Source organism: Anolis carolinensis, unplaced genomic scaffold, assembly GCF_035594765.1.
Source record: "Anolis carolinensis isolate JA03-04 unplaced genomic scaffold, rAnoCar3.1.pri scaffold_7, whole genome shotgun sequence".
NCBI classification, from domain to species: Eukaryota; Metazoa; Chordata; class Lepidosauria; order Squamata; family Dactyloidae; genus Anolis; species Anolis carolinensis.
Window position 1 is genome coordinate 35,116,627 of NW_026943818.1, and position 16,332 is coordinate 35,132,958.

The 16,332-nt window shown below is 43.0% G+C and overlaps 1 protein-coding gene across 1 annotated transcript in view; it reads right to left on the bottom strand.

Moving 5' to 3' along the window:
* The window catches only part of LOC100564355 (calcium/calmodulin-dependent protein kinase type IV), a 60,999-nt gene that overhangs the window by 16,462 nt on the left and 28,205 nt on the right, over nucleotides 1–16,332 (bottom strand). The window contains exon 8 of the mRNA XM_062958919.1: nucleotides 14,854–14,929. Coding sequence (XP_062814989.1) covers nucleotides 14,854–14,929 — 76 coding nt within the window. The remainder of the gene's footprint in view (nucleotides 1–14,853; nucleotides 14,930–16,332) is intronic.

The window sequence follows — 16,332 nt, forward strand, 5'->3', positions numbered from 1 at the left end:
CTACACAAGCAAAGAGAACACCTAGAGATGGAGGAAAGAGCAAACCAACTTAAATATATAAAACAAGATTATTTCCAAAATGCGAACAAGCCGGGAAGATGGTTGGCGAGGAGGTTACGAAAAAAAAGAGAAGCTACTGTGGTGACAAAATTAAAGGAGGCAGATAAGATATACACTCAAGAGGAAGAAATAAGGAACAATTTTGCAAAATTTTACAAAAAATTGTATCAGGACGAACAGATAAATAAAGAAAGGATAACAGAATATATAGGACAGTGTAACATACAAAGAATCTCAGAAGAACAGAGAGAAGAATTGAATAAAGAGATCACAGAAGGAGAGATAATAAAAGCTATAAAAAGTATGAAAACGAACAAAGCCCCAGGCCCAGATGGACTAACGGCGATCTATTACAAAACCTTCCAAAACGAGATAACCCCCTATTTGAAGAAAATTATGAGCGAAATAAGACAACAAAAGAAAATGCCAAGCACATGGAAAGAAGCAAACATATGCCTAATACATAAAGAGAATTCGGACCCAGAAAATGTTAAAAATTACAGGCCGATATCATTATTAAACGTAGACTATAAAATATTTAGTAACGTGATTGCGGAAAGGTTCAAAAGATTTCTAAAAGACTGGGTAAAGGAAGATCAAACAGGCTTCTTGCCGGACAGACACCAAAAAGAAAATGTAAGAACAGTTATAGACTTGATAGAATATTATGAAATAAACAATCAGAAAGAGGTAATGCTTCTCGCGCTGGATGCGGAGAAAGCATTCGATAATGTCAATTGGAACTTCGTTAAGATGTTAATAAAAGAAATGGATATAGGATACTACTGCCAAAATATCATAGAAGCAATTTATGAAAAGCAAGAAACTAAGATAATTATAAATGGCCAAGAGACGAATAAAATAAAAATAGAAAAAGGTACCAGGCAGGGATGCCCACTATCCCCTCTAATATTTATACTAACACTAGAAATATTGCTGAATGAAATAAGAAAGGAAAAAGAACTAAAAGGAGCAACAATACAAGGAAAAGAATATAAAGTGAGGGCATATGCAGACGACCTAATCTGTATAATAGAGGAACCTCTTAAAAAATTAACAAAATGGATGGAAACAATCAATAAATTTGGTGAAGTAGCTGGATTCAAAATAAATATGGATAAGACAAAAGCAATCACAAAAAATATCACAAAGAAAAATCAGGAAAGAATAAAAGAAAAATGGAACATACAAGTATCAACAAAAATAAACTATCTGGGTATCATAATCACACCAAAAAATCTTCAACTGCTAGAAAACAACTATACGAAAAAATGGAAAGAAATAAAAAAAGAACTGGAAGCATGGGGGAAACTAAATTTATCTTTACTAGGAAGAGTTGCAAGTGTGAAAATGAACATTCTACCAAAAATGATATTTCTCTTTCAGAATTTGCCAATAATAAGGAATCAAAAAATAATAAATGGATGGAAAAGAGATTTAATGAAGTATATATGGCAGGGGAAAAAAGCAAGAATAAATTATAAGAATATGATAGAAGAAAAAAATAAAGGAGGGCTAGCAATGGTGGACTTGAAATTATACTTTGAAGCAAGCGCTCTGGCGTGGTTTAGAGATTGGGCTAAAATGGAGAAAGACAAAATATTAACTCTGGAGGGGATAGGATTAAGATCAGGTTGGCATTCGTATATATGGTACGAAAAAGAAAAGAAAGAAAAAAATTTTGGAAACCATTTCGTAAGATCAGCGATTTTGAAGATATGGATGAAGTATAAGAGCAGGCTATGCAATAAAATACCACTCTGGTTGTCACCACTTGAAGCGGTCCAGCGGAGAGAAATGGGATGGAGGCGGTGGCCGAGATATAAGGAACTAGTGGAAAAGAAGGAAGGAGAATGGAAATTGAAGTCACAACAAGAGATGCATAAAATAGATAAGAACATATCCTGGTTCCAGTACTGGCAAGTAAAAGAAAAATTCACAAAGGATAAAAGCTTTGGATTTGCAGAGGGGGAAACGTTTTGGGACAAAATAATGATATCAGGAAAGAAAATAATAGCCAAGATTTATAAAAAATTATTGGAGTGGGATACAGAAAGGGAAAATACAAAGAAATATCAAGAAAAATGGTCAAAAAACATAGGAAGAGAAATAAGGAAAGAGGAATGGGAGGAAATCTGGAGAAAGAAACTGAAATACACATGCGCAATTGACTTAAAGGAAAACTGGATAAAGATGGCTCACAGATGGTACTGGACGCCGAAGAAATTGGGGAAATGCTACAAAAACGTGAATACGAAATGTTGGAAATGCGGAGAAAGAGAAGGAACACTATTCCATATATGGTGGACATGCAAGGAAGCAGAAAAATACTGGGGGAAAATAAGAAAAAGATTACAAGAAATGCTAGAAATAAGAATTCCATTAAAACCAGAGATCTTTCTATTAGGAATAACGGATCAAAAATTTGGGAAAAATAAAGACAAACTACTTTTCCTAATGACTACAGCAGCTAGGATATGTTTCGCAAAGAGATGGAAAGAAAAACGAATCCCAGAAGAGGAAGAATGGATAATAAGAATTATGGAAATTAGAAATATGGATAGACTCACATATTTATTATCAAAAAATAAAGGAGAAGCAATAAGAGAGACAGATTGGAGTCAAATCACCAATTACTTAAATAAAGAATATGGAAAATAGAACAAGGAGAAAAGAATAAGGATAAAATCACCAACAAAAGGACAATATAATAGGACAGGAGGACGTAGAAGAAAGAGATGGAAAATTAAGTAAGGGATAAGACAAGACCCTCAAGGAAGATGATCGGAAGTCACTCAAGATTTTAATCTCTTTTTTTTTTTTTTTTTCTCTTTCCCCCGACTTCTCTCTCTTTTGGTGGGGTCTTTCCCTGCGGGCTCCCTATTGGTCTATCCCCATCATCACCCCTCCCCCCCCCCCCACCCGAACCCTCAGTCTTGAGACCCAGTATAGAATTTTAACATGTATATAAAACTCAATAAAGATTATTAAAAAAAAAAAAAAAAAAAACACTAAAAAATTGATACAATAAAATACTATAATAACAGAAAATAACTAAAAATAATACAAGAAAAAAATAAAATATAATAAATAAAAATATAACTTACAATAAAATTAATTTAAAAATGCAAATAACGTCAAATAAAAATTGCACAACAATTTTTAACCAATACCACCACCACTTTGCCACAGCGACGCGTGGCTGGGCACAGCTAGTGAAATATATAAGACATCTTCCCACTATTGGAAAAGATTTTAATTGATTTTATTGAGTCCTGGCATTTTGTGGATATTTGAGAATTTTAAAGGTATTTTAGTTTAATTGAATTTTAATCTATCTATATATAGAAAAGGGTAATGAAATTTCGGCCTAGGACAAAACAACAAAACTGCACATCCCAGAAACACTAAACTTGGCAGCACAACCCCTCATCCATGCCTCTACGTTCATACAACAAAAAGAAAAGAAAAATAAAGTCCTAATTAGAGGGAGAGGAATAGTTGTTTTTATCCAATTGCTGCCAGTTAGAAGGCTAAGCTCTGCCCACTTGGTCTCCTAGCAACCCACTCAGCCCAGGGGACAGACAGAGTTAGGCCTCACTTAGGCCCACTGTCTCCTAGCAACCCACTCAGCCATTTAATGGGGCCCAGGGCCGCTTCAATCAGGCCTCTTCCACACTACCTATAAAATACAGATTATCTGATTTGAAATGGCAGTGTAGACCCAAGGCCCTTCCACACAGCTATATAATAATAATGATAATGATAATAATAATAATAATAATAATAATAATAATAATAATCTTTATTTATACCCCGCCACCATCTCCCCAACGGGGACTCGGGGCGGCTTACATGGGACCATGCCCAGAACAAAACAATATAAAACAACAAATCATAAACAACAAATCATATTACCCATTTATAATCTTACAATATCTGCTTTGAACTGGATTATCTTGACTCCACACTGCCATATAATCCACTTCAGTGTGCATTTTATACAACTGTGTAGAAGGGGCCTCAGATAATCCAGTTCTAAGCAGATAATATAAGATTATAAATATACAGTAGAGTCTCACTTATCCAACATAAACACCCCAGAAGAACGTTGCATAAGCGAATATGTTGGATAATAAGAAGGGATTAAGGAAAAGTCTATTAAACATCAAATTACATTATGATTTTACAAATTAAGCCCCAAAACATCATGTTATACAACAAATTTGACAGAAAAAGTAGTTCAGTACACAGTAATGCTATGTAGTAATTACTGTATTTACGAATTTAGCACCAAAACATCACAATGCATTGAAAACATTGACTACTAAAAGGCCGACTGTGTTGGATAATCCAGAACATTGGATAAGCGAATGTTGGATAAGTGAGACTCGACTAATTATTAATGTGAAATAATTACTATGGTATAATAATAAAGAATAATATAATCTCTAAAACCAGGGCAGTAAATAAAGAGCAACACTCTGAAAGCAGGGGAATTGGGAATTCCAGAAAGGAAACAATCAGGGCCAGCTAACACTTCCCAACAAAGGATTCTCCCAGGCAGGAAGCAAACAGGCTTTGAAGCTGCAAGGCCATTAAATGCTAATCAAGGTGGCTAATTGCAGCGTTCATACCTGCCACACTGAGCTCTGAAGCCATGAGGCTACTCCGTCCCATTCAACCTGGCCTAGCAAGGATGCCCTATGTAGACAGCGGCCAGGCTTTGAAGCTGCAAGACTATTCAGTGCATTTCAAGCTGGCCAAACAAGGATTCCCCTACTAAGGAAGGAGCCAGGCTTCAAGGGTGCGACTCCTCAGGCTTTGAGGCTGCAAGGCTATTCGCTGCTATTCCACCTGCCCAACAAATTATTCCCATAAGCCACAGCAATACTTGGCCGGGCAAAGCTAGTTATTTATAAGATGACTAGCTGTGCCCGGCCACGCGTTGCTGTGGCAAAGTGGTGGTGGTATTGGTTAAAAATTGTGTAATTTTTATTTGACGTTATTTGTATTTTTTTTATAAATTTTATTGTAAGTTATCTTTTTATTATATTTTATTATTTTCTTGTATTATTTTTAGTTATTTTCTGTTATAGTATTTTATTGTATTAATTTTTTAGTGTTTTTAATTATTTTTAGTGTTTTTTATTATTTTTATTGCGTTGCTAGGAGACCAAGTTGGAGGAGCTTAGCCTTCTAACTGGCAGCAACTGGATAAAAGCAATTATTCCCCTCTCTCTCTAATTAGGACTTTATTTTTCTTTTCTTTTTGTTGTATCAACCTAGAGGCGTGGATGATGGGTTGTGTTGTCAAATTTCGAGGTTGGGGGGCCTGTAGTTTTGTTGTTTTGTGGGTCGCCGTGATGCCATCACTCTTTTATATATATAGATAGATGCTATGGAGCATCCTTGTAACTTTGTATAGTCTGTTTTAATGGATGGTTTATGTTACGTTGTCTAATTTAATGATGTTGTGAGCCGCCTTGAGTCTTGAGTCCACATTTACAGGGTTGATTATTCACAGATTTGATTGATATGACTTTTCTGGAAATCTCTATAAATCCTCATGGCTACATGGTAGCTATGTGTGCCCAAAAGACTATGTCTTGCAGGCGACCATATGCTTCCAAGGCTCTTCTTGACCCTGCCACGCAGATGAAGCCCACACGCAGGCAGACTCAAACACCATCTGCCACTTCGCCGCCCCCCCTTATGCGAAAACCCAAATCATCCACAGTCAAATCTGCTCCAGAATTGTTTCCCAAAAGGCCCCGGGGCTCCATTAGCTTAACCTTGAATTGAGATGGAACCCACCCAATAATAAATGCCAGTATTAAAGCAATGCCAGAGTGGTGGTCATAACAGCCATCTGTGTTGCTTAGGCTGATTTTCTTTTTTTAAAGAGAAAAAGGAGGCCAGGGCTAGCTTTGAAATAGCTGTAATGAGTCAAGAGGCAGAACACTGTTACTGGATTGGAAAAGGGGTGGTATCTGTGGTTGCTTTTGAAGAGTGTTTGGGAATTGTTTAGTGTGGATAGATGTGTTGTAGATCCCATTATAAGCCGAGGGAGGCTATGGAAAACACACTGATAAGGGAGCGTAAGAGAGAAATATATCATATATTGCAAGCAGTGGCCTCCAGGTTCTGTTTCCCAGCCTTGACCCCATTATAAGCCGAGGGAGGCTATGGAGAACACACTGATAAGGGAGGGTAAGAGAGAAATATATCATATTTTGCAAGCAATGGCCTTCAGGTTCTGTTGTCCGGCCTTGACCCCATTATAAGCCGAGGGAGGCTTTGGAAAACACACTGATAAGGGAGGGTAAGAGGGAAATATATCATATACTAGTTTTGCCCGGCCACACGTTGCTGTGGCTTATGGGAATTATTTGTTGGCCAGGTGGAATAGGAGTGAATAGCCTTGCAGTGTGAAAGTCTGGCTGTTTTGTGGAGTGGTTGGAGTCGTAGCATTAATCAAAGAGGCGCTTTGAAGTGTGGGTACTTCCTTAGTAGGGGAATTCTTGTTTGGCCAGATTGAATGGCATTGAATAGGTTTGTAGGTTAAAAGGCTGGTCGGTTTGCACATAGGGTATTGTTGCTAGGCGAGTCTGAATGGGGCAGAGTAGTGTTGTGGTTTCAGAGTTTGGGGGTTTTATATGTAGGGGAAATGTGTGTTGGCCTGGTTGAAAAGTATTGAATAGCCTTGATGGTTGTAAGCCTGGTCGGTTTTTACCTTGCGGAATCCTTGGTTGGTCAGTTTGAATAGGAATTAATAGTGTCGGCGTGGGAGGTTTGAATGGTGGAATTAGCCACCTTGATTAGTTTTTAATGGCCTTGCAGGTTGAAAGGGTGTTGGTTTACTGTCTGGAGGAATGTTTTGTTGGGAAGTGTTAGCTGGCCCTGATTGTTTCGTTTGTAGAATTCCCAATTTCCCTGCTTTCCGAGTGTTGGTCTTTATTTCCTGGTTTTAGAGATCATATTGTTTTCTATTATTATACCATAGTAAGTCTTATATATTATATTTATAATGTTATATTAGGTGGTTAGAATTGGATTATATGAGGTCAGTTGTACATAGTTGTATAAAATGTAGACTGAACTGGATTAGACGGCAGTGTAGAGTGAAGGCGATGTCATAGAGGAATATTATTTAGAATGCCAAGGTAGATAATCCAGTTTAAAGGAGATATTGGCAGATGTGCCTTGGTATTCTGGGTAATATTTTTGTGTGGCAGGGGTTTGAGTGTAGACTGCCACATAATGGAGTTGAAATCAGATAATCTGTTTTTAGTGTAATTGTGTTGTATCTTACTTGAGGCGGGGATGATTGATTGTGTTGACAATTTTTGAGTTTGGGGGGTTTGGGGTTTTGTTGTTTTGTGAGTCGCCGTGGTGCCAAAAGCCTTTTATATATATAGATTGCAAGCAATGGCTTGCAGTTTCTGTTGCCCAGCCTTGGCCCTATTATAAGCTGAGGGAGGCTTTGGAAAACACACTGATAAGGGAGGGTAAGAGGGAAATATATCATATATTGCAAGCAATGGCCTCAAGGTTCTGTTTCCCAGCCTGGACCCCATTATAAGCCGAGGGAGGCTTTGGAAAACACACTGATAAGGGAGGGTAAGAGGGAAATATATATTGCAAGCCGAGTGAGGCTTTGGAAAACACACTGATAAGGGAGGGTAAGAGGGAAATATATCATATATTGCAAGCAATGGCCTCCAGGTTGTGTTGCCCATCCTTGACCCTATTATAGGCCTAGGGAGGCTTTGGAAAACACACTGATAAGGGAGGGTAAAAGGGAAATATATATTGCAAGCAGAGTGAGGCTTTGGAAAACACACTGATAAGGGAGGGTAAGAGGGAAATATATATTGCAAGCAATGGCCTCCAGGTTCTGTTGCCCAGCCTTAACCCCATTATAAGCCGAGGGAGGCTTTGGAAAACACACTGATAAGGGAGGGTAAGAGGGAAATATATCATATATTGCAAGCAATGGCCTCCAGGTTCTGTTGCCCAGCCTTGACCCCATTATAAGCCGAGGGAGGCTTTGGAAAACACACTGATAAGGGAGGGTAAGAGGGAAATATATCATATATTGCAAGCAATGGCCTCCATGTTCTGTTGTCCGGCCTTGACCCCATTATAAGCCGAGGGAGGCTTTGGAAAACACACTGATAAGGGAGGGTAAGAAAGAAATATATCATACATATTGATAAGGGAGGGTAAGAGGGAAATATATATTGCAAGCCGAGGGAGGCTTTGGAAAACACACTGATAAGGGAGGGTAAGAGAGAAATATATCATATTGTGATGAACCATGGGCCTTGTAGTCCTGCTCAGGACATTGTAATCCCTGATGAAGATGAAAACTTGGGTTTTTTACCTTCCCAGTCTGAACTGGATTCCTCTCAGCCAGATCTTTCCCAGGCAGATCTGGAAACCTTGCACCTGCAAGAAAGTTGTGCCCCAGAAGTATGTCAAACAACCCCAGAGCCTACTTCTCCCGTGTTCTTGCGCCGGGAGTTTTGTAAACAACAGAGAAGTTTGGATTCAGCTTCGCGCAGGAGTGCGAGGATAGCAGCTAAGAATGTTGCCAATTAACATTGGTTCTCGTGAGAATCTTTAAGGAGTTTAACATCTGGTCTCAGAGTTTAGCTTTCGTTTCTGATTCCCAGAGAATCGCTTTGGTGAGAAAGTTGGACTCTATATAGGTGTTTTGCCCGCGTAGCAACTTCGCGGAGTCAATTCGTCAGCCTACGGAGCGAGTTGTGTCTGGACAGCGCGCTCCGATTCAAGCCTCGCTTCGGCTCAAGCCTTGCCTTGCTATCCAGCCTTCGCCTTGCTTCCCAGCCTTGTTTACCTACGGACTTTGCCTTGTTTCCCAGGACTAATCCTTGCCTTGTTTCACGGATTTTACCAAGTTATTCCACGGACCTTGTTCTTGTTCTTAGTTACCTTGTTCCACGTTCCAGCCTTGTTTCAAGTATCAAGTTATTTCCTAGCCACGCTCAAGTTTTATGGACTAAAGGACCTTGTCATCTCCCCTCACTTTGCTTGGCAAAGTGAGTGTTTCGGTTATTGGATTACAACTTTGGACCTTAATATTTCTTATTGGACATTGCTTTTTTGGACTAATTCTGACCTTTCCTGAAGGGTCTAATTCTGGACTATTTTCTATACTTGTTTTTATTAACTTTATATATTCCTTCAATAAAGATATTAGTTAGATTCTGGCCTCTGTGTATGGTTATTGGTGCCTCTGCTGCCTGGGTCGTGACAGTTTGACTCCGCCACCCATAAGCACCAACTAACCGAGGCCAGGATGTCTACCGGAGCCGCGCCGGCTGGACAGCCGCTCAGCTACACCATCAGCAAGGACGAAGTGGACCGCATCCGTGACAGACTCAACGCGCAGGATGGAGAAATAAAAGGGTTGAGGGAGCGCGGAGTTCGCCTCCCGGCCATGGCGTTGCCTACCAAGTTTTCTGGAGAAGCTGCTAAGGTTCATGTTTTCCGCCGCCAATGTCAAGCTTATCTAGAGGCCCGTGATGCCGAGTTCCCCCAAGAAGACATCAAGGTGGCGTGGGTCTACAGTCTTCTAGACGGACCAGCGGCTAGCTGGGCGACGGCCCTGTTTGATCAAGCCTCCCCCCACCTAAGTTCAGCACAACGCTTCTTGGATCACCTTAAGGAGACCTGGGGAATCGAGGACAATTTGGAGGCAGCCGGTCACAAACTCCGGCGCCTCCTTCAAGGAGACAGACCCATGTCTCAGTACATAGCCGAGTTCCGCGTGCTGGCCCACAACACCGGCTGGAACGATGTAGCCCTCAGAGGACAATTTCGGGAGGGTCTCAACATTGAAATGCTGGAAGAAATCTCCAAGGTGGATCCTCCCCAGACCCTCGAGGCACTCATTGATCAATGTTTACGGGCTGAAGTCATGATTGCCAACAGGAAACAATGGGTTCGAGGCCAGGGCGGTAGAGCCGGGGCAAAACCCCCCGCTCCCGCCAGTGTTCAGCCACGTCCGGTGTGGAGACCCCCACCGCCAACCCCATACCCTAGAGGAGGCGAGGAGGTGCCGATGCAGTTGGGCAATGTGCGTCCCAGACTAGATGCCGCCGAGAAGGCCCGTCGTCAACGCTTGAACCTCTGCTGGTACTGCGGGAACGGGGGCCACTTCGCCAGGGAGTGCCCAGCCAAAGGGAAGCCTGCCGCCCGTCTTGCGGCGGCGTCCTCCACGGAGTCGAAGGCGTCTGAGCCGACTAGCACACAGCCGGCGGGGGAAGCCAACGACCGGGTGTAGAGAGGCTCGCCAACCCGGTCAAAAAATCCATCCAAGAGCCGCCAACCGGGGTCCTGTTCCTTCTCGTGGTCACATTATGGTCAGCAAAAAGGGGACCCGTCATGATCCACGCCATGATAGACTCTGGAGCTACCAACAATTTCATCGATAGAGAGTATGCCGACTCTCTGGGATTACAATATCATGATTTCAAGAATGCCCGTGTGGTGCAAGCCATAGACGGCCGTCCCCTCAAGACGGGCCCCGTAAGCCAGTGGTCGGAACCCACCAGGATGTGGATAAGGGAACATATGGAAGAGATTTCCTTCTTTGTTACCGAGGTTCCCCATTTCCCTGTGATTTTGGGAATTCCATGGCTGACACTCCACGACCCTAACATCTCCTGGTCCAACAGAGAACTGCAGTTTGCTTCACCGTACTGCCAAAACCATTGCCTCGTAGCCAAGGTATGCCATGCCACAGACTCCGAGCCCATCATCACCTTGCCAAAGAAGTACTCCGAGTATTGGGATGTATTCAATGAGAAAGAAGCCGAAAAATTACCCCCACATAGACCTTATGACTGTGCCATTGACTTGGTGGAGGGGGCCCCGATCCCGCGAGGGCATCTCTACTCCCTGACTGAACCAGAGCAAGAAGCTCTCAGGGAATTCTTAGAGACAAACCTTCGCAAGGGGTTCATCAGACCCTCTCAATCCCCAGCCGCCTCCCCAGTGATGTTTGTGAAGAAGAAGTCAGGGGAATTACGCTTGGTGGTGGACTACAGAGCATTGAACAATATCACCAAGCGGAACAGCTATCCCCTGCCCTTAATCTCGGATCTACTGGACCGACTTCGAGGAGCCAAGGTCTACACCAAGCTGGATCTTCGGGGGGCTTATAATCTAGTTCGCATCAGAGAAGGGGACGAGTGGAAGACCGCCTTCCAGACTAAATTCGGATTATTCGAGTCCCGAGTTATGAATTTCGGTTTATGCGGAGCTCCCGCAACGTTCCAGCATTTTGTCAACGATATTTTTCAGGACTATCTAGACAGATTCTTGATAATCTACTTGGACGATTTTTTGGTGTTTTCCAGATCACAATCAGAACATGAGAACCACGTCAAAATGGTGTTGCAACGACTGCGGGATCATGGCCTTTATGCCAAGCTAGAAAAATGCGCTTTTGATCTACAAGAGGTAGATTTTCTTGGCTACCGCATCTCGCCTCTAGGGCTTTCCATGGATCCAGCCAAAGTTTCAGCAGTATTGGAATGGCGGGCGCCAACTAACAAGAAAGAGGTGCAGCGTTTCTTGGGGTTCGCGAACTACTACCGCAAGTTCATTCCAGATTTTGCCCGCTGGTCCGACCCCATCACTAGCTGCATCCGTGGAAAGCAGCCTTTCCGCTGGACTGATCAAGCAGAGAAAGGGTTCCAGCAACTGAAGAAACTATTCACCTCCCAGCCAATTCTACAGCACCCAAATCCTGGAACCCCTTTTGTGGTGCAAGCGGACGCCTCTGATGTGGCAATTGGGGCTGTACTCTTACAACCGGTGGGAGATCACCTCCACCCCTGTGCCTTTTATTCTCGTCAACTAACCACACCAGAGAGGAATTACACCATTTGGGAAAAAGAACTACTGGCCATAAAGGCAGCCTTTGAAACTTGGAGACATTGGCTAGAAGGAGCCAAATTCCCCATTGAAGTCCACACTGATCATCGTAATCTAGAACATCTAAGAACTGCCCGCAAACTAAATCAGAGGCAGCAACGTTGGGCTTTATTCTTTGAACGTTTCAACTTCCAGATTCATTATGTGACCCCAGCTCAAACCAAGCAAGCAGACGCCCTGTCACGTAAACCGGAATACGCTGCAGGACGCAAAGAGACCTTTGAATCCCAACTGCTACAACCTGAGAACTTTGCCACGCTCACAGTGGGGAACACCAAATCCAGTCCCATTGGTTCAACTTCCCCTACTCCAGGACCCATCTGTGCTCAAGAAATCAGGGCTAGTCAGCAGGCAGATGCCTGGGCGCAGGACCAACTTCGCCAAGGTCTGCATTTTCCCTTTTCGCTTAAAGATGGGCTGCTCTGCTATAGAAATCATGTTTATATCCCACCCGGACCGGGCAGGGAAAAAGCGCTTCGTCTGTGTCATGACTGCAAACCAGCAGGACACTTCGGACTATTTAAAACCATGCATTTGATCCTAAGAGATTTTTGGTGGCCCAAGATCCGCAAGGATGTGGAAAAATATGTCAACACCTGCCCAGTATGCCAGCGCTCCAAGATACGAAGGGAGAAGCCCTCAGGGCTTTTGCACCCCCTTCCTACCCCATCTCGCCCATGGGAAATAATTTCCGCGGATTTCATCACTGACCTACCACCTTCCTGTGGATTCACCACGATCTTAGTGGTGGTGGACCTATTCACCAAGTTAGCCCATTTCATTCCCTGCGAAGGCCTCCCCACGGCCAAAGAAACTGCGGATCTATTTCTTCAGCATGTTTTCAGACTACATGGATTGCCCAAGAGTTTAGTCACAGACCGTGGATCTCAATTCACCTCTCGTTTTTGGAAGGCACTACAAAAACTATTGGGCATAGACTCTCGCTTATCTTCAGCTCATCATCCCCAAACAGATGGGCAAACGGAACGCACCAATGCCACTTTGGAGCAGTACCTTCGCTGTTATGTAAACTACCAACAGGACAATTGGGCTTCTCTGTTACCACTGTCTGAGTTTGCCTACAATAATGGAGTTCAAGCTTCTACAAAAGAAACGCCGTTCTTTGCAAACTACGGTTTCCATCCACGTTTCTTTCCCCCTGTCATTGAAACTTCAGAAGTTCCCGCAGCAGAGGATTGGCTGCAGGAACTCACAGCGGTGCAACAACTTTTGCTCCAGCAACTGGACCAAGCCAAGGAGGACTATAAACGCCACGCTGACAAACACCGCCAGCCGGGCCCCGAAATCAAGGTAGGAGATCGGGTTTTCCTGTCCACTCGCTTTCTGCCCTCCCACCGCCCATGCCGGAAGTTAGATGCCCGCTTCATTGGCCCCTATCCAGTGGTGGCGCAATTAAACCCCGTGACTTTCAAACTCCAACTTCCGCGTTCAATGCGCATTCACCCGGTGTTTCACCGTTCCCTGCTCCTTCCGGCGGATGGTGTGCGTCCTGATACAGACCAACCGGCCCCCCCTCCTGTTTTGATGAATGGGGAGGAGGAGTTCGAGGTTGAGGACATTTTGGATTCTCGCTTTCATCGCCGCCGCCTACAATATCTCATTGACTGGGTGGGTTTTGGGCCTGAGGAACGCTCTTGGGAAGACGCCTCCACAGTTCATGCTCCTGATCTAACCCGTCGCTTCCATCTGACCTATCCCACCAAACCGCGACCTCGCGCCTCGGGGAGAGGACCCCAGTTTGGGAGGGGCCCTGAGGAGGGGGATAGTGTGATGAACCATGGGCCTTGTAGTCCTGCTCAGGACATTGTAATCCCTGATGAAGATGAAAACTTGGGTTTTTTACCTTCCCAGTCTGAACTGGATTCCTCTCAGCCAGATCTTTCCCAGGCAGATCTGGAAACCTTGCACCTGCAAGAAAGTTGTGCCCCAGAAGTATGTCAAACAACCCCAGAGCCTACTTCTCCCGTGTTCTTGCGCCGGGAGTTTTGTAAACAACAGAGAAGTTTGGATTCAGCTTCGCGCAGGAGTGCGAGGATAGCAGCTAAGAATGTTGCCAATTAACATTGGTTCTCGTGAGAATCTTTAAGGAGTTTAACATCTGGTCTCAGAGTTTAGCTTTCGTTTCTGATTCCCAGAGAATCGCTTTGGTGAGAAAGTTGGACTCTATATAGGTGTTTTGCCCGCGTAGCAACTTCGCGGAGTCAATTCGTCAGCCTACGGAGCGAGTTGTGTCTGGACAGCGCGCTCCGATTCAAGCCTCGCTTCGGCTCAAGCCTTGCCTTGCTATCCAGCCTTCGCCTTGCTTCCCAGCCTTGTTTACCTACGGACTTTGCCTTGTTTCCCAGGACTAATCCTTGCCTTGTTTCACGGATTTTACCAAGTTATTCCACGGACCTTGTTCTTGTTCTTAGTTACCTTGTTCCACGTTCCAGCCTTGTTTCAAGTATCAAGTTATTTCCTAGCCACGCTCAAGTTTTATGGACTAAAGGACCTTGTCATCTCCCCTCACTTTGCTTGGCAAAGTGAGTGTTTCGGTTATTGGATTACAACTTTGGACCTTAATATTTCTTATTGGACATTGCTTTTTTGGACTAATTCTGACCTTTCCTGAAGGGTCTAATTCTGGACTATTTTCTATACTTGTTTTTATTAACTTTATATATTCCTTCAATAAAGATATTAGTTAGATTCTGGCCTCTGTGTATGGTTATTGGTGCCTCTGCTGCCTGGGTCGTGACACATATTTTGTAAGCATATATTGTATTTGTCTCTCTGTCAAAGCACTTCAGCGTTACTCACAAGATATACGTTATGACGCCTACGGACCACATATCTACTTCAGGGCCATATGGTGAGCCGTGGAGAATTTCAGGGGCTGAAGGCATGCAAAGGAGAGAAGAAGAAGAAGAAGAAAATGAAATCAGTCCCAGCACGGTGACGGCCGACATATGCGTATCCGCCAAAGAAGCCTCTTTCCTCACCACCCGCCTACTTTCTCTCACACACTCTCCTCCGTCAAGTGCTACTTTTAACACAACACCAACACTTGTCCTAACAACATTTTTGGATGACTGGTCATTATCCTTGGCCCGTTCGCACCTGCCTGCTATCCCTCCTTAGAGGGAGAAAAAGGGTGAAAAATTGACAATCTCGGATTGGCGTAACAAACTGGGGAGAGAGGAGGAGAGAAAGAGGAGGTGACATATTGCTAATTTGGCATTTATTCCAGAGAGAACTGTGAGGCAGAAAAAGGAGAGAGAATCTGAAACATGGCATTTCGCTCCAAATATACTCGCGTATAAGCCGACCCAAATATAAGCCGAGGCACCTAATTTTATCACAAAAAACTGGGATAACTTATTGACTCGGGTATAAGCCGAGGGTGGGAAATGCAGGGTCAATTTCAAAATAAAAATAGATACCAATAAAATGTCATGAATCGAGGTATCAGTAGGTTAAATGTTTTTGAATATTTACTGTATTTCAAAGAAAAACTAGCTCTATGAGTGGAAAAGGAGGGCAACAAAAACAATATGGTATCAACAATAACCTAATAATAATAATAATAATAATAATAATAATAATAATAATAAACGTCATTTGGATCCCACTCTATCTCCCCATGGGGACTCAGGCCGGCTTCCAACATAGTCACAGGCAAACATTCAATGCTTATATGAACAATGCAGAACTAGATATAAATCTATAATTATAGATACTAATTTCACATATGCATTTTCCCCTGAAACATTTGCAAATCCCTCTCTGTGTGTGTGTGCATTTCCCCTACAATATTTGCAAGCCCTATATATATCTATATATATAAAAGAGTGATGGAATCAGGGCACCGGACAAAACAACAAAACTACAGGCCCCTGAACCTCGAAATTTGACAACACAACCCATCATCCACAGCTCTAGGTTGATACAACAAAAAGAAAAGAAAAATAAAGTCCTAATTAAAGGGAAAGCAATAATTGTTTTTATCCAATTGCTGCCAGTTAGAGGGCTAAGCTCCGCACATAGACCCCCTGTATCGTCACCACTTTCACAGTACACAAACAACCAAATACATACTAAACATAAAGACAACCATACAACACACATTCAATACCACCACTACCTCAACAATTTCTCACCAACACCACCAGACAAGCCACAGCAACGCGTGGCCGGGCACAGCTAGTATATATATATATATATTCATATCTATCTAGACATGTCTATATATATTTGTGTGTTCATTTCCCCCTTGTAATATTTGCAAGCCCTATATAT